The 18002-nt window shown below is 63.4% G+C and overlaps 1 protein-coding gene across 2 annotated transcripts; it reads right to left on the reverse strand.

Annotated features, from left to right (window-relative positions):
* Positions 1 to 1884: 1884 nt before the first annotated feature.
* On the reverse strand, positions 1885 to 16655 carry FES (FES proto-oncogene, tyrosine kinase). Of its 2 annotated transcripts, XM_029052122.2 has the most exons (19): positions 16583 to 16655; positions 15940 to 16150; positions 15046 to 15219; positions 11813 to 11909; positions 11349 to 11532; positions 11022 to 11159; positions 8760 to 8879; positions 8394 to 8516; positions 8097 to 8283; positions 6717 to 6800; positions 6179 to 6388; positions 5101 to 5223; positions 4887 to 4940; positions 3889 to 4007; positions 3491 to 3585; positions 3096 to 3219; positions 2837 to 2994; positions 2582 to 2704; positions 2124 to 2266 (listed from the first exon to the last, which is right to left on the reverse strand). In XM_029052122.2, exons 2-19 carry the CDS (start codon positions 16138 to 16140, stop codon positions 2124 to 2126), a joined length of 2457 nt encoding a protein of 818 aa, XP_028907955.1. In that variant the 5' UTR covers positions 16141 to 16150; positions 16583 to 16655. The 2 variants fall into 2 exon arrangements, with proteins under 2 accessions (XP_028907956.1, XP_028907955.1); XM_029052123.1 differs by lacking the exon at positions 16583 to 16655 and having other exon boundaries at positions 1885 to 2266; positions 15940 to 16140.
* Positions 16656 to 18002: the final 1347 nt, after the last annotated feature.

An 18002-nucleotide genomic window follows, 5' to 3' on the forward strand; every position in this document is an offset into this window, starting at 1 on the left:
GCATTTAGAACAGAGCCTGGCCCATCAGAAGTGCGTAACAAATACCTTAAAAAATAAAAAAAATTCTGGCAGCCCACCTCTCGGGCCGGTTCATAGTAATCAATCACTGACATTTATTGAGCGCCTAACCATGTACAGAGCCCTGTGCTAAGTGTTGGGGAGAATACAGTAGAGTCGGTAGATGCGATCCCTGCCCACAGCGAGGCTTACGGTAACAGAAATAGTATTTATTACACGCTGACTGCTTGCACAGCATTGTTCTAAGCACTGGGAGAGGATATTTAATCGGAACTTAGACACGGTCCCTGTTGTATATATTTTCATCACCCTATTCATTTTGTTAATGAGATGTACATCACCTTGATTCTATTTCATTCCAAGCGCTTAGTACAGTGCTCTGCACATAGTAAGCGCTCAATAAATACTATTGAATGAATATTTATTTGCTATTGTTTAAATGAGATGTTCATCCCCTTGATTCTATTTATTGCTATTGTTTTTGTCTGTCCGTCTCCCCGGATTAGACCGTGAGCCCGTCCAAGGGCAGGGACTGTCTCTGTTACCGATTTGCACATTCCAAGCGCTTAGTACAGTGCTCTGCACACAGTAAGCACTCAATAAATACTATTGAATGAATGAGTGAAAGAGTTAAAATGGGAAGAGACTGGAGACCGACGCATCGGGGGGGGGATGAAACAATCAATCACGACATGAAACACAAAGAGCGAGCTCGAAGTCTCGGTGGCGACGAAGAGGTCCTGAGCGCACTTGGACACCTCTCCCTCAGCCCCAAGGATCTGCCCAGATCTTAAATGTATTGATTTCTATTAACGTCTGCCTCTCCCTCCAGACTGGAAGCTGGTTGTGGGCAAGGAGCGCATCTGCCAACTCTGTCCCACGGTACTCTCCCGAGCGCTTAGTACAGTGCTCTGTATGACCTGAGCTCTCGGTAAGTCCGACCGACTGGTTGAGCGGGAGCAAGTTTTATCCCCAGCCCGGTGGGCACGGAGCAGGCCCAGAGCGGGGCCCCCTCGCTGGTGGGAGGGAAGGGGGCCGTTACGACAATGCTCTTCGTGCTTTTCTCGGAAGGGATGGAGTAGACGCCCAGCCTCTTCCTTCCTGCCCTCCAGACTGTAATAATAACGGTACTTGTTAAGCACTTACTATGGGCCGTGCGCTGGTTTAAGCGCTGGGATGGATACAAGTTAATTGTTGGACCCAGTGCCTGTCCCACGTGGGGCTCGCAGTCTTAATCTCCATTTTACAGATGAAGAACTGAGGCACAGAGAAGCCCAAGGTCACCCGGCAGACAAGCGGTGGAGCCGGGGATGAGAACCCAGTTTCTTCCGACTCCCAGGCCCGGGTTCTAGCCACTAGGCCCTGCTGCTTCTAGGAACGTGTCATGGCTTAATGGAAAGAGCACAGGCTTGGGAGTCAGAGGTCTTGGGTTCTAATCCCGGCTCCGGCACTTGTCGGCTGTGTGACTTTGGGCGAGTCACTTGACTTCTCTGTGCCTCAGTGACCTCATCGGTAAAATGGGGATTAAGACGTGAGCCCCACACGGGACAACCTGATGACTTCGTATCTACCCCAGCGCTTAGAACAGTGCTTGGCACAGAGTAAGCGCTTAACAAATACCGTCATTATTATTATTAATTCTGTTGTGTTGTACAGTTGTACAGCTCTGTTGTACAGCTCTTAGTCCAGTGCTCTGTGCATAGTAAGCACTCAATAAATACCACTGATTGATTGAGTCTAGCAGCACAGAGCAGGCCCGGTGGCCCCAAGCCTCGCTTGCTTGCCCTCTCCGGTACCCGGGGGGGTCCCGGGCCTCTCTCCCCCAAGACCTCCCCCGTCAAGGAGACACACACGTGAGGCCCAGCGTTGGGTGCCCCTGACTTTATTATTAATTCAGAACAAAAGGCAAAGCTGGGCCCTGGGGGAAGAGCGGAACGGGGCGGGGTGTGCCCGCCGGGGGCGACGGGCTCCGGCCGCAACGGAGGAGGGTGGCGGCCAGGCCCCCCAACCTCCTGTCGGGCTCCTCGGCCCCAGGCTCTGGGCTGGTGGGTGTCGGGCGGGAGGCCCGGGGGCGCGGCGGAGGGGTGAGCTTCCCCTTCCGGGTATCACCGGTGCCGTTTGCGGATGGCCTGCAGCTCCTGGTGGATGGCGTTGAAGCTGGGTCTGTCGCTGGGCTCGTAGGCCCAGCAGTGCTCCATCAGCCGGAACACGGCATCCGGGCACAGGTCCGGGCAGGGCAGGCGCCCTCCTGGCGAAGCGGGCACGGCCGAGGTCAGGACGGGGCGGCTCCGGCGGGGCATCTCTCGGGGGGCTCGGCAGCGGGACGGGACCCGAGGGTTCCTCCCCTCTAGACGGTGAGCTCGTGGTGGGCAGGGAATGTGTCTGTTCTACTGTACTCTCCCAAGCACTTAATACAGTTCTCCGCACACAGTAAGCGCTCAATAAATACGATTCCCCGACTGACTGATTCACTCCCGGCCCAGCACCGGGAGACCGGGCAGCGGGGGGCGGGTTGGGGGTGGGGGCTCCTGACTGCTGGGATCAGGCCCGGGGGAGGGCTCACCTTTCTCCACCAGCTCCCGGGTTTGCTGGTTGTTGAGATTGGGGTAGGGCGAAGCCCCCAGGCTGAAGGTCTCCCACAGCAGGATCCCGAAGCTCCACACGTCGCTCTCGGAGGAGTAGCGTCCTGCCCGGGGGGTGGGGGAGACTGAGTCGGGGGAGGGCCTTCGGAGATGAAGTCCGGCTGGAGGAAAGGGGGGGTCTGACCCAGGTCCGCGGCCCCGGGGCTCAGCTGGGGGCGGGGAGGGGAAGCCGGTACCGTAGTTAAGGGCCTCGGGTGCCGTCCACTTGACGGGGATCTGTCTGAGGCCTCCCGAGGCCGCGTAGACTCCATCGGCTCCCTCCCGGGACATGCCAAAGTCGCTGATCTTCAGCGTGTTCTTCTCCGTCACCAGGCAGTTCCGGGCGGCCAGATCCCTGGGCGGAGGACCCCCGCCACGTGTGCCGTCAGGGGTGGGCACGGCGCCGGGAGCCCCACCGCTCTGCCCCCCATCCCCCGCCCCTCCTGCCATCCTCACCGGTGGATGCAGCTTTTGCTCTCCAGATACTCCATGCCCGCCGCCGCGTCCCCCACAAACTGCAGCAGCAGCTTCACCCGCAGCCGGGAGCCCTCCGTCCGCAGGAAGGTCAAGAAGTCTCCGCCTGGGAAGGAGAGCTCCGGATGACGCCGGGCCCCACGGACCTAGGGAGTTCCCCCCGGGGAAGAGAACCCTGGCCGGTGCCAGGTCCCGCCGGGTCCAGTTGGCGGGTCCAACTTCCTCCTTTGCCCAAAAGTCATTCGGCGTGGGGGGGGGGGGGGGGCACCTTCGGAAGTAAGAGGAGGAGGAGGAGGAGGAGAAGGAAGAGGAGAGCCGGGCCCGGAGCCCGCCAGAGGGCCACACTTGCTTGCCCCTCCGCCCGCCCGGCCTCTCACCCTGCACCAGCTCCATGACGATGTAGATGGGCTGTTTCTGGGTGCAGACTCCAATGAGGCGCACGATGTTGGGGTGACTGTACTGCTTCAGGATCCTGGGGGGAAGCCGGTGTGAGGGCGAGGCGGGGAGGAGTGGGGGTGGGGATGGGGGTGGGGGTGGGGGTGGGGGTGGTGCAGGGGCGGACCCACCGAGCGGGGTCAGGGATGTGGCCGCCTCCTCTTTCCCTTGGCCTCTCCCAAGCCGGGGCTGGGGTCTCCCAGAGACACAAGTCAGGGGACGCCCAGAGGTGATAGCCCCTCCTAGGAGGGCCCTGCGGGGAGGGGCGCTGGCGCTGGGGGAGGAAATGTGCCGATCCGGGCCGGGGCTGGCTGGGGCTGGGGTCCCGCCGGCCACCCACCTTGCCTCCTGCAGGAACTTGGCCTTGAGCTCGGGCGGGAGAGTCTCCCGGCAGGACTTCACCGCCACCAGGGTGTTGTCGGCCCGCAGCCGGCCGCTGAACACCTCCCCGAAGTTCCCCTGAAACAACCTGGCCTTCCATCCGCTGGCCCTGCTGGGGCCCCCTGCAGCCCCACCCTACAACCCAGGTCTCCCCTCGCACCCAGGCACCCCTCCCACCCCCCGACCTCTGCCTCGGCTTCACCGGCCTTCCCACCCCACCGTTGGCTGTCACGACATCCCACCTTCCAAACCCCCTGAAAAGCACCCCCATCTTCTCCTACTCTTCCAGGAGGGCTTCCTTGATGGGCTCCTCCTCCTCCTCCTCCTCCTCCTCCTCCCTCCTTAGACCCTTCCTCTGTGTGCATTTGATGCCTCTTTATTCACCTGGGCCCTTAATTTTCCCCAGTTCCCAGACTCTTAACTCCTGTACATCTCATTGCCCGAGGTCTGCCCCGATCGCCGGCCCCCGGTCCCCGGGCCTGAGGCTGCTCGCGGGCAGGGATTGTGTCCTGCCTGGTGGCTGGCCCTAAACCGCCCTGCCAGGCAGTGCGTATTCTCCAGGGGAGAACGAGGGTAAAGGCCTGGATGTCCCAAAAGCCGGTAACATGTCGGTCCGGCCGGGCTGGAGTGGCGAGACTTGGGGGCATTCAGGAGCAGGCCGGGCTGCCCCCTGATGGGGCCCAGCTCTGTCACCACCATCAGTCATAGGGTATTTCTGGAGCTCATGGCCTCCCGGGGGCTGCAGCGGGTAGATGCCGGGGAATCCGGTCGGGCACAGGTGGGAATGGTCGAGGAGCCGGGGCGGGCTAGGGGATGTGCCCGGGCCCGCTTAGGCTTCGCCGGGGAAGTCTTCCCGGAGGAGGAGGGCCTGGGGCGGTGGCTCGTGTCACAGGGGGCGTGGCGGGGGAAGAGGTCCGCCTGCTGGGGCGTGGGGTGGGAGTCGGAGTAGGTACTCACCCGTCCGATCCGCTCCCCGAGCACCAGGTCCTCGTGGTTCAGGACCCACTTGTCCTGGGGGGCGGGGGGGAATGGGGTCAGCCACGGGGAAGAGCGGCCACGCTCCGCGGGAGGGGCCGTAGGGAACGGACCTCCTCCCCCCACCCCGTAGGTATGACGCCTCCCTCCCCCACGGCGGGCTCCCCGAGGGCGGGACGGGGGCAGAGGCAGATACCCGGGGGACGGGCTTGCTCAGGATGACGCCGCTCTTCTTGGTCAGGGGCTGCTGGGAGCGGAGCAGGTGGTCGACGAGCAGCGGGATGCTGAGGAAGCCATCCCCTTCCAGCCGGTACACGTTCTGCGGAGGCGGGGAGAACGAGCGGGTCCGAGGGGGCGGCCGGGCCCGGGCACAGGGCGGTGGAGGGGGCGATAGGCCGTCTGGGCCCCTACCCCTCCTTCGCTCTCTCCCTCTTTCCCTCTCCACAGGCGCCCTCCCGGCCCCGGCCGCCTCTTCCCGCCACCCTGCAGGCTCCCCACCACTCTCTGGGCTCACCCTCCCACCTCGCGGGCTCTCCCCACCACCCCTGGGGCTGCTCCGGCCATCCCCAGGCTCTCCTTGCCACCTCTCTAGGCTTCCCGCTGCCCCCATCCCAGGTTCTAGCCCTGCTAGCCCTGCAGCCTCCCACCACCTTGTGGGCTCCCCCCACTGCCCCTTGGGCTCTCCTTTCCAACCCTGAGCTTTCCCCAGGCTCCCAGCCGCCCCCATCTCGGACTCTCCCTGCTAGCCCCGCAGCCTCCAGCCCCCCAGCCTCCCCACCACCCTCTGGGCTCTCCCCACTGCCCAGCGGGCTCTCTCCTCTGCCTAGTGGGCTCTCCCCACCACTTCTCTAGGCTCCCTGCTGCCCCGTGGGCTCCCCCTGTGATCTCGAGGGCTTTCCCCGCCACCCTGCAGGCTCTTCCTGCCATCCCCTGTACTCTCCCTGCCACCCCGCATGCTCTCCCCCCGAGCCCTCCAGGCCCCCCCCACCCCATGGCTCTTGCTGCCAGTCCCAGCCTCTCCTGGCCAACTGTCTAGGTTCCCTGCTACCCCCGGGCTCTTCTCATCAGCCCTCCAGGCCCCCCACCACCCCGCAGCATCTCCCTGCCATCCCGAGAGCTCTTTCTGCAATCCCTGGGCTCTTCTATGGGCTCTACCCATTGGCCCCCCCAGGTTCTCCTCTCCATCTCACTACCACCATTTCAGGCTCCCCACCACCCTCTGGGCTCTCCCCGCCGGCCCTCGGGCTCTGCGTGGGCCGGCGCCGGGCACTCACGTCGGCCGACTGGATGATGAAGTGTCGGGGCTGCCCGTCCCACAGCACGGACAGCACGTACTCCTGCTTGCCCTGGCTCTCGCGCACGAGGAAGTCCCCGGAAGCCTGCAGCAGCTCCTGCACCTCTGTGCGGGGAATGGCCCCGTGGTACCATTCCTGATCCTGCAGGGGCTTCTGCGTGGCCGGGACCAGCGGCAACGGCGGAGGGAGCTGGCGGACGGAGAGAGGCTGGGCCCGGCTGAGGCCAGGGCCGCCCCCCGCCCCCCACCCCGACCCGACCGAGAAGCCACGGGGTGGGGCAGGGCAAAGGGGAGGGTGGGCAGGGCGGGGATGGGGCGGGTCCCCCAGTGGGTGCCTCCGATACTAAGGTCACCTCACTTTGGGGGCAGCTGCAACACCGCCCATGGGCTGACCTCTCGCACCCCAACTGAGTGAGTCCAATCCTCCTGAGACCCCCCACAGGTCCTCCCCGTCCCGGGGAGACGTGGGAAAGGCCAACGGGGGGAGCCGGAACCCCCAGGGGGGCAGGGCCACTTACTGAGAATTTGGGGCGGAAGATGCCTGAGATGTGATTCTTGAGGATCTCCAGGGTGGGGGTGCGAGACCCATCCCGTTCCTGCTCCTGGGGAGGAACAGAGCTCCTTATCTTCCCACCCAAACCCTGTCCTTTCCCACACTTTCCCGTCACTTTAGACGGCACCACCATCCTTCCCATCTCACGAGCCCCTAACCTTGGCATCAGCCTTCACTCCTCGCTCTCATTCGACCCACATATTCAGACCATCACCAAATCCTGTCGGTCACCCCTTCACGACATGGCTAAAATCCACCTTTCCTCTCCATCCAAACTGCTACCTCGTGAGTACAATCGCTCAGCCTATCCCGCCTAGATTACTGTTGATCTCCCAACCTCCTGCCTCTCCCCACTCCAGTCCATACTTCACCTCGCTGCCCGGATCATCTTTCTACAGAAACGTTCATGACGCGTCAACCCCCTCCTCAAAAATCTCCAGTGGTCGCCTATCCACCTCCGTATCCAACAAAAACTCCTCACCAGCACTCCATCACCTCGCCCCCTCCTACGTCACCTCACTTCTCGCCTTCTACAACCCAGCCCGCACATTACGCTCCTCTGGTGCTAACCTTCTCACTGGGCCTCCACCTTGCCTGTCTCGCCGCCGACCCCTGACCCATGTCCTACTTCTTGTCTGGAACGCCCTCCCTCCTCGAATCCGCCAGACTCTCCCCCTTTTCAAAGCCTTACTGAAGGCACATCTCCAAGAGGCCTTACCAGACTAAGCCGCACTTTCCCTCATCTCCCGCTCCCTTCTGTGTTGCCTCTGCCTTTGCGCTTCCCCGCTTCCGAGGCCCACAGCACTTATGTATATATCTGTAATTTTATTTATTTATATTGATGTCTGTTTATTTGTACTGATGTCTGTCTCCTCCCTTCTTGACTGTGACCTCGTTGCGGGCAGGGATTGTCACTCTTTATTGCTGTATTGTACTTTCCCAAGTGCTTAGTACAGTGCTCTGCACATAGTAAGCGCTTAATAAATATGAATATATGAATGAATGAATGAATGAAGGGGGGGTCAGAGCTGACTGGGGGCTGGCAGAGGCCCAGCTGGGTTCTGAGCAGGGCTGGGCTGAATGGAGGTGTGGGGAGGTGGCTGACCGACCGTGGAGGAGGAGGAAGACCAGTCCACACGAGCACGGGGGGTGTCCCCAAAGGATAGGTCGGGGAGGGGACCAGGGAGGCCGGGAGGAGGGGAGGCCGGGTGTGGGGAAAAGGGTGCGTTGACTGGAAGAGCTGGAGTGCCGGTCGTTCCGCGGCATGAGGACGCGGAGGTGCCCCTGGGCCGGGAGGTCGGGGAGGGGGTGGGGAGGCCGCGGGCGGAGGGAGGGGCGCGCTGACCGTGGAGGAGGTGGAGTGCCGGTCATCCTGCAGCACGAGCACGGGGGGTGGCTCCCCGGGTCCCAGGCTGTCCAGCTTGGCCTGCAGCAGGTCACACTGGGCTTGCAGCTTGGCCTGGCTGCAGTGGGCTATCTGAAACTGCTGTATGGCTTCCTGCAGGGCCTGGCGCTTCCCCAACAACTGCACTCTGCAAGGGAGGGCCGAGGGAGGCTCAGGGGCTGGGAGCCGGGGCTGGGGGAGGGGGAGGCCCGGGCCTTGACCCCGGCCCCGGCCCCGGCCCCGCCGGCCTGGCCTCACCTGTCCCTGGGCGGGAGGCTCCGCTCCTCACTCTGGATCTCCATCTGCAGCTGGGCCATGGCCTCCTGACGTCGGAGCATCGTCTCCTTGGCCTGGGCCAGGTCCTCGTTCACTGAAGTCAGGCTGCGACCCGGAGAAGCCGTCAGACCCCCGGCCCCCGCCCACCTCTGGGAGCCACAGCCCCTCGCCCGCATCTGTTTGGGGCCATGAGGCAAAGCCCTTGGTCGGCCCAGCTCTGCGTGTATCCCACGCCCCTCCCCTCTGGCCCGGCTTGGCCTTGGCGGAGGTGGGCGGCGGGCCGGGGAGGCCGGCCTGCCGGGACCCCCCCTCACGCCTCCCCGTCCCATGGCCGCCCCGCAGGCTCACGTGTGCTGCACGCTCTCGATGGTCAGCTCGTTCAGCTGCAGCTCGCCCGGCTCCAGCTGCTCGCAGTCCTCCAGCAGGGAGTTGTCGAAGGTCACGCAGGGCGGGATGTCTGGCGGCGACCTGTGGGGACGTCACGGGCTCTGAGAGGGAGCCAGGGGCAGGATTCCTGCTCATTCTCTTGTTTTGGACTTTCCCGAGTGCTTATTAGCTCTGCACCTAATAAGAGCTCAATGAATACTACTGATTGATTGATTGATTAAGGCGAGGGCAGTCAGTCATCGGCATCTATTTACTGGATGTCTAGGCATCTCTGCGCAGAGTGCTGTACTAGACACTAGAGAAGCAGCGCGGCTCAGTGGTAAGAGCATGGGCTTGGGAGTCAGAGGTCATAGGTTCTAATCCCGGCTCTGCCGCTTGTCAGCGACTTGGGGCAAGTCACTTCGCTTCTCTGTGCCTCAGTTACCTCATCTGTAAAATGGGGATGATGACCGTGAACCCCATGTGGGACAACCTGATCAGTACTTAGAACAGTGCTTTGCACATAGTAAGCGCTTAACAAATGCCACCATTATTATAATACTTTTTTAAAATGGTATTTATTAAGCGCTTTCTATGCTCCATGCTCTGTATTAAGCGCTGGGGTAGGTGCAAGTTAATCAGGTTGGACACAGTCCAAGGTTACACGGCAGACAAGTGGAGGATCCAGGATTAAAACCCAGGTCCTCTGATTCCCAGGCCAGTGCTCTTTCCGTTAGGCCACGCTGCTGCCGCCTCTGCGTGCAGAGAGCTAGACTGAACACTTTCTGAGCACAGAGAACTGTATTGAGCACTTTCTGTGTACACGGTGTTGCACCGGGTGACTTCTGTGTGCAGAGTACTGTGCCGGGCCCCTTTTGTGTACAGAGAGCTGTAGCGGGTCCCTTCTGTGTGCCTAGAGCTGTTCTGGTTGCATTCTACTAAGTGCCTTCTGTATGCAGAATCCTGTACTGAGCTCCGTCTGTGTGCAGAGGATTACACAAGGCGCTCGGGTGAGTACCATAAAAATGGAAGATGTGAAGACATAGCCCTGCCCCCTGTGGAGTTTTCCGTAGAATAGTTGAGACAGGCAGGCCCGGGGAGTAAGGACAGGTGGAAAAACGTAGCCACAGCTGAGAAGAGCCAGGATTAGCGAAAAATCACTACATCAGTGGAATCGATAAACAATGTGAGCGACACAAATGGCTGGTGAGAAGCTACAGCAAAAATTAATGGAGGAAGTGGCTTTTTAAGAGCCTTTAAAGAAGGGGAAGCAGCATGGCCTAGTGGATAGAGCAAGGGGCCCGGGAGGCAGAGAGCCTGGGTTCTAATTTCGGTTCCTCCACGTGTCTGCTGGATGACCTGGGCAAGTCCCATCACTTCTCTGGGCCTCTCAGCCGTAAAACGGGGATTCGGACTGTGAGCCCCATGTGGACCGGGGACTGTGTCTAACCCGACTGTCTTGTAGCTACCCCAACAATTAGCACAGTTCCTGGCACACGGTATGTCAACCAACACCATCTCGTGGCATCACCTAGCAAGGAGGAGGCCCCGACCCTCGACGCCGGGCTCCCCACCAGCTGATTCCTTCCGCTCCCCCTCGGCTCGCACTCAACCAGGCGCCACCGCGGAAGGGTGCGGGCGGTGGGTCGGAGATGGGAGAGCCGGAAGCCAGGCACGATAAACGGGGGAGCTTGGGAGAAGCAAAGTGTGAGAAGAGAGGGGGGAGCCGAAGGAATCGGCCGGCGAAGAGTCTGGGGTCAAGGGTCGGGGCCTCTTTTCCAGGGGACGCGGAGAGAGAAGAGGAGCCACGGGAGGTCTGCGAGGAAGAAAGCGAAGCCTTCCGAATTGCATTTTGGCAACGTGATCCGGGCAGCAGCACAGAGTGAAGAGGGGTGAGAGGTTGGGGTCGGGGAGAGCGGTGGGGAGACGGATGGAGTCATCCGATCAGAAGGTGATGACCGCTTGGACCAGGGGGTGGCTGTCAGAGCGGGCTGAAAAGGGGAGATGAAGCGTCCGGTTTTGGACACGCTGTGTGAAGAGTGCCGGTGGGCATCCGCTCCCTGAGGCGCGAGGAGATGTGGGGTGGTGGAGCCGCAGGGAGGCCGAGGGAGGCGTGCCAGCGGCAGGAGGAGACACGGGACGGTAGAGCAGGGGAGGGACCCCGGGGAAAGGAGGGGATATGGGATGGCGGCGCCAGGGATGGGCCGGGCTAGGGCCGAGGCGAGGGCAGGGGCGGGAGCTGACCGGTGCTGCTGCAGGAAGCTGTGGTATTCGGCGTGGGGGTCGATGCGGGCGGCGGCGGCGGCGATGTCCCGATGCACGGCCACAACTTCCTCCTCCACCAGGCTGCTGATCTCGGCGTATTCCTGCAGGATCTCCTTCCTGTTCCCACGGCAGCCCCATCAGCCGGGCCTCCCTCCTCCCCCTCGACGCCCAGCCTCCCTCCTCCCCATCAATCCCCAACCTCCCTCCTCCCCCAGTCCCCGTCCCCCTGCCGCCCCCCGCCCCCGAGTGAGCCGCGGCTCAGCCATCGCCCCCTCTCCCGGCTGCCGCCGCCGCCTGGGCCCTCACAGGATGTGGGCCATCTCCTGGTGCAGGTCCTGCAGGGACTGGAGGAGGGTGGGTAGCATCTGCTGGTGGTGGTGGTGGTGGTGCAGCTGGGCGGCCTGGACGCCCAGCACGTAGCGGTTGTGCTGAGCGTACAGCTTCCAGAGGCTCCGCACGTACTTGTCCTTGGCCTTGTCTCGGTCCTTGTCTGCCCGGCCCGGGTTGGGGGAGGTTGAGGAGGAGGAGGAGGAGAGTTAGGTTCTTTCCCACCGCCGCCCCCCCACCCCGACCCGTGCCCCTCTCCGTCCCTCGGCCCTCTCCCCCAGGCCCCTCTGCCCCGGGGGGCCAGATGGGCGATGGGGCTGGACCCCGTCGGCCCGGCCGTCCCCCCACCCCCGCCAGCTGACCCCGAGGGTCGGGGGAGGGCCGGGGGGGAGAGGGGGCCGGGGGAGGGCCTGCAGACCGAGCACGTTGTGTGGGCCACTCACCTTTGCTGGTCTCATGGTATCTGCGCTTAGCCTGAGCGCTGTCCCGGGCCAGGACCCGGTACTGACTCTTCAGCTTCTCGATCTCCTGGCTGTGGATCTGGGGGAGACAGGGGGGTAGCAGCCGAGACCCTCTCCCCCCACCACCCCGGCTGGGTGTGGGCGGCCCCCGGGGCCCGGGAGGGGACCAGGTTCGGAGACAGCAGTGACAGCCAGAGCCCTCCCTCCGGGCCCAGGTGGGTCAGCGGGTTTGGGGCTCGACCGCAGAAAGAAGAAGTGGGGACGGGGGAGACTTGGCGGGGGCCAGTGAGAACGTAGCACGAACCTCAGAACGAAGGCTGAAGGAACTGGGATTTCTAGCCCGCAAAAGAGAGGTTAGACTGAAAGGATTTCTGGACTATTATTATTAAGATATTTCTTAAGCACTTACTACGTGTCAAGCATTGTTCTAAGCACTGGGGTAGACACCAGTTAAACAGGTCTGACAGTCCCTGTACCATATGGGACTCAGAGTCTACAAAGAGAGGCTGGGGGGAGCGGCGGGGGGAGACTGAAGAGAAGCAATGAAGCCTAGTGGAAAGCATAAGGGACGAACAGTCGGGACATCCCGGGCTTTAGTCCCGGCTCTGTCGCCTGCCTGCTGGGTGCCCTTGGGCAAGCCTCTTTATGTTTTAAATAGTATTTAAGTGCTTACTAAGTGGCTCGCACTATACTAAGCTAACCGACCAGTATGGACACAGTCCGTATCCCACGTGGGGCTCGTAGACTTAATCTCCATTTTCCGGATGAAGGAACCGGGACACAGAGAGGTGAAGTGACTTGCCCGGGGTCACAGGGCAGACAAGTGGCAGAGCTAGGATTAGAACCCAGGTCCTTCTGACTCCCAGGGGAGCCTTTCCAGTAGGCCACGCTGCTTTCCCACGGACCACCTAACTGCTCCGTGCCTCGGTCTCCTCATCAAGAGAGCGGCGTTAAGGTCCTCCCTCTCAGACCACGAGCCCCCTGGGGACTGGGGCCTGTCGGATCATCCTGGGTCTACATCATCTAGTAATACCGTGGCCGCCATCCCCGTCGTCACTCGGGGAATCTTCCTACACTGTGCTCTCCCAAGCGCTTCGTACAGTGCTCTGCACATAGTAAGCCCTTAGTAAGGTGGGGTGGGGAGGGCCACCCGGAGGGCCCCCGCGGCCACTAGGTGTCGCCGCCATCCTTCCCTCTGCTGGCCGGCGGGGCCCAAAGCTTTCCGGTCCAGTGGCCCCCAGGCCGGGGTCGCTGGCCCTTCCAGGAGGCCCCTGAGTGGCACGTTGGGGGCAGGGGAGGCTCGGCGGCGGAAGGCAGGCAGGAAGGGAGGCCGGGAGCGCCAGCCCGCACAAAGGGACGGGGGGAAGGGAGGGAGGGGTCGCCAGGGGTCGCCAGGGACGGGGGTCCGCCACCCTGTTAATGGCCAGACCTGGAGGGGTCACTCGGAGGGACCTCAAGAGAAGTGGGGGCTGAGGAGGGATTTGAGGGTTTAGAGCTGGGTGGGCCCCCCACCCTTATCCCGCAGCGCCCGGGGCTCACGGCCAGGAAGGGGTCGGGAGGGACGCGGGGAACCACCGGGGGTCGGGAGGCCGGACGAGAGATAATAACAGTAACGATGGTGATGGCATTTGTTAAGCGCTTACTATGTGCCCAGCACTGTTCTGAGCCCTGGGGTAGATAATAAGGCATCAGGTTGTCCCACGTGGGGCTCACAGTCTTAATCCCCATTTTACAGATGAGGTCACTGAGGCCCAGAGAGGTGAAGTGACTTGCCCAGAGCCACACAAAAGTGGCGGAGTCGGGGTTAGAACCCACTACCGCTGGCTGCCAAGCCCGGGCTCTTTCCGCTGAGCCACGCTGCTTCTCCTTGCGGGCGGGGGACCTGTCTACCAACTCTGCCGTACTGTCTCCTCCCAAGCGCTTCGTACACTGCTCTACACACAGTAAGCGCTCGACAGATGTGATCCATTGGCTGTTTGGAACGCGTCCGCTAACTCTGCTGTACTGTACTCTCTTACGTGTTCCGTATACCGCCCTGTACACAGTAAACGCTCAACGGATACGGTTTATTTACTGGAACGGGTCCGCTCGCTCTCCTGAATTGTACTTTCACAGAAAGGGCTCAACATTTGCAAGCGATTGCTTGGAATGTGTCTGCTAACTCTGCTGCATTGCACTTTCCCAAGTGTTTAGTACAGTGCCCCGCACACAGTAAGCGCTCAACAATTTCAAGTGATTGATCGGAATGTGTTTGCTCGCTCCATCGTATTGTACTCTCCCAAATGTTGAGGACAGTGCCTTGCACAGTTAAGCGCTCAACAATTAGGACGAATTGACTGGAATGTGTCCACTCACTCAGTTGTACTCTCCCAAGAGTTTAGTACAGTGCCTTGTATGTAGTAAGCACTCAATCAAAACCATTGTTGAGGAGAAGGAGGAGGAGAAGGAGAAAGAGGAGGAGGAGCTCGGTGTCGGGGGTCAACAGAAAGTTGGAGGGGGGAGGGGGGAGGCAGCTTGGCGGGCTGACCGGGACGGGGTGCCCAGAGAAGGGAAACCTGGCAGGCTGGCCGGGATGGGGAACCCGGAGAGGGGAACATGTGGTTATAGGGAACGGAACCGCTTCTGAGTAAAACCACTTTCGTTTATTCCCCGAGGGAGCCGGTGCCTGTGATCGAGGCTGGCGGGCGGGGAGGGCATGAGCCGTCACACCCCTGGAGTTGCCCTTCGCCGCTCCCTGCCGCGTCCCCCTCCCTTTTAATGGCATCTGTTAACCGCTTACTACGTGCCAGGCACCGTACTAAGTGCCGGGGCGGATACAGGCTAATCGGGTCGGTCGCTCGTCCCTTGTCCCACACGGGGCTCGCGGCATTAATCCCCATTTCATGGATGACCGTGAGCCCGTTGTCGGGTAGGGATTGTCTCGATCTGTTGCCGAATCTGTCGAACTTTCCAAGCGCTTAGTACAGCGGTCTGCACTCAGTGAGCCCTCAATGAATACGACTGAATGAATGAAAGATGAGGGAACCGAGGCCCAGAGAGGTGAAGTGACTCGCCCACTGTCACAGAGCCGACGAGCGGCGGAGCTGGAATTAGAACCTAGGTCCTCCAACTCCCGGACCTAGGCTCTTTCCGCCAGACCCCCGTTCCCTGACTCGGGTCCCTGCAGAGCGGGTGGGGGGCTGGCCGTGGAGGTGTGGGGGTATGGGGGCGGTTACCTTGGTGAGATCCTGCTGCAGCCGCTGCCATTGCTCACCGAAGGCCTTGCGCAGCTGCTGCCGCTCCCGAATCATGACGCTCAGCTTGCTCAGGGGCCCCGAGTTCAGATCCTCCGCGTGCTGCCGCAGAATCCGGCTCAGGCCCTCCGTCTGACTGACTATTTCTGACCAAGACTGCGGGGGGCAGGTGGAAGGGGCACGGGGCGGGGGTCAGGGCTGGGGCAGCGACCGACGTCGGGGTCGGCGGGGGCCAGGAGGCGGGCTGGCGAGGGAGGGGGAGGAAGGAGGTCGGAGGTTGGGGATGGAAGGGAGGAAGGAGATTGGGCAATGGGGGAAGGAAGTGAAGGTTGAGGACTAGGGAGAGGATGGAAGTTGGAGCTTGGGAGAGGAGAGAGGTCGGGCATTGGGGGAGGAAGGTTGGAGCTCGGGGATTGAAGCGGGGGGCGGGGGAAGGAGGTTGGCGATTGGGTGGAGGAAGGAGGTTGGAGACTGGGGATTGGGAGGGAGGGAGGGAGGGAGGTCGGGGACGGGGGAAGAGGGAGGTTGGGTTGTTGGGAATGTGGAGGTTGGGTGGGAGGAAGTTGGGGATTGCAGGACAACGGGGAGAACGTGCAGGCCGCGGGGCCGCCGGAGCGGTGGAGCGGAAGGCCGGGTCCCCGGGGCCCCGGGCAGGGGCAGGACGGAGGGTGAGGCCTAGTCCTCCAGGGGCCGGGCAGGGGCAGGACGGAGAGTGAGGGAGCGTGAGGCCTAGTCCCCCGGGGCCCGGGCAGGGGCGGGGGCAGGGACAGGGGCAGGGGCAAGGGCGGGAGGGAGCGGGAGGCCCCGGTGGGCAGGGGCCCCGATGCCCGGGTGAGCTCCGGGGTCCGGGCGAGTCGGTCCCCGTCCGCCGCCCACCTGGCCGATGGGTCCCGCCGTCCGGTCGGTGCCGTCCTGGTGCTGGGCCATCTGATGGAGCAGGCCCGCGTACTCGCGGTCGCTCTTGACCCGCTGGGCCATCCACTTCCTCATGCCCTCCAGCAGCCGCAGCTCGGCCTCCTGCAGGCGCTGCAGGGCCCCGTGCCCCTGGGCGCTGCTCAGCTCCGACGCGAAGCCCATGGCCCCGGGCCTGCCCACGGACAGGCCCCGTCGGTCCCTCCGGCCGGCCTCCGGCGCGGAGGGCAGAGGGATGCCCCCCGGGCGCGGAACGGACGGAAGGCGGGCCGGCGGCCAGCGTGGAGGCGGCCGGCTTCCCCTCTCCCCGGCCCGGGCCCGGGGGCTCCCCTCGCCCCACCGCGCGCGGAGAAGACCCTCCCTCTCCCTCGTCCTCGCCCCCGCCTCTCCGGTCCCCGGGGGCGGGACTGGCCATCGCGCCCGTCGCTGCGGGCGACGGTGGTGGCGCCCGCTCTCCCGTCCGTCCGTCCGTCCGTCCGTCCGTCCGTCCGTCCTTCCCTCCCTCCGGCCCGGGGCTGGGATGGGGCCGGAGCCCCTCGCCCGTCAGCAGCCTCCGGGGTCCTTGGCCGCCGCCCCCCGCCCCATCCCCCGGGCCCGGACCCGTTACCGGCGCTCCTCGCTGCTCCCGGAGGAGGGGATGGCGCGGACCCCGGACCTCTCCGGCCCCTCTCCGGCCCCTCTCCGGCCCCCGCTCCGGGCCCTGTCGCTGTCCGGTCCCCGTCCGGCCCCTGTCCGGCCCCCTCTGCCGCCCTGACCAGTTCCTGATTCTGCCGCTTCCTGCTCCCGCCGTTTCACGTGGCCGCAGCGCCGGGGCGGGTCCGGGGAATGGGGGGGCGGGGGGGCCGGGATGCCGAGACCCCCCGCCAACCCGCCCGGGGGGCTCCCCGCAGGCGGCCGCCCCCGGACCCCCGCTCTCCGCCCGCCCCACCGGGGCCGGGGCTCGACGCCGGGTCTTCCTTCCCGGCCGGGCCCCCTCCCCAAGCCGTAGAAGTCGGGCGGCCCCCGCCCCGGGCCGTCTTCACAGCCCGGAGGCCGGTCTGTCCGGCAGCTCCCCCAACCACGGTCCTCACGTCCCCCACCACCTCAGGACCTCCCCCTTCCTCTCTGTGGCTGCTCATCACCCCCCACAATCTCAGCACCCCCGACCGTGGCACTCCTGTCAACTCTCCACCCCACCGCAGCTCCCCAGAGTCCCCAACCTCGGCCTTCCGTTCCCCCTGCTGCGCCACCCTCCAAATGGCGGCCCTCCGCCCTTCCCGTCTTGACCCTCTGTCCCCCCACCCTCCCGAGCCAGTCGCACAACTGCCAAGCTTCGAGGGTGCCTGGGCGGAGCTCCCCAGGGACACCACTCGGTGCCCCAGGGCCCTCGGACACACGAGGCCCAGGTGGACACACCAGGCCAAGGGGACGCACGAGGCCCAGGTGGACACACCAGGCCAAGGGGACGCACGAGGCTCGGGGGACGCCCCAGGCCGGGGGGACGCACAAGGCCCAGGTGGACACACCAGGCCAGGGGGACGCACGAGGCCCGGGGGACACAGCAGGCCAGGGGGACGGCTCCCCGGGACGGGGTAAACAGGGAGCCGGGAGAGCAGGCGCCGCTTATTAGACCCCGGACCTGGGCCACCTCTGGAGCCCGGGGTGGGGCAGGAATTGAGGGTCCCGTGCCCAGGAAGGCCAGCCGCTGCCGGGAGCTCTCCCCCCTTCACGGGGTTGGCGGAGAAAACCGTAAGCTCGCTGTGGGTAGGGGACGTATCTATCGTATCATACTCTCCCAAGCGTTCGGTGGTGCTCTGTACGCACAAACTGCTCAATAAATACGCTGGACTGAGAGACTGAGGATGGGGGGTGGCAGCGGCGGGGTTTGCCGGGTAGAGTGGTGGTGGTGGCGGTAGTGGGGGCGGGGGGGCTGCCACTGCTGCGGTTAATGCAACACCCAGGGGGAAGGAAGCAGGCGACTTCATGAAATCGGCAGCGAGGACAGGGGCCGCACGGGAGAGCTAAGGCGGGGCGAAGGGCATCCTTCC

The sequence above is a fragment of the Ornithorhynchus anatinus genome, chromosome X1 (genome assembly GCF_004115215.2).
Source record: "Ornithorhynchus anatinus isolate Pmale09 chromosome X1, mOrnAna1.pri.v4, whole genome shotgun sequence".
NCBI classification, from domain to species: Eukaryota; Metazoa; Chordata; class Mammalia; order Monotremata; family Ornithorhynchidae; genus Ornithorhynchus; species Ornithorhynchus anatinus.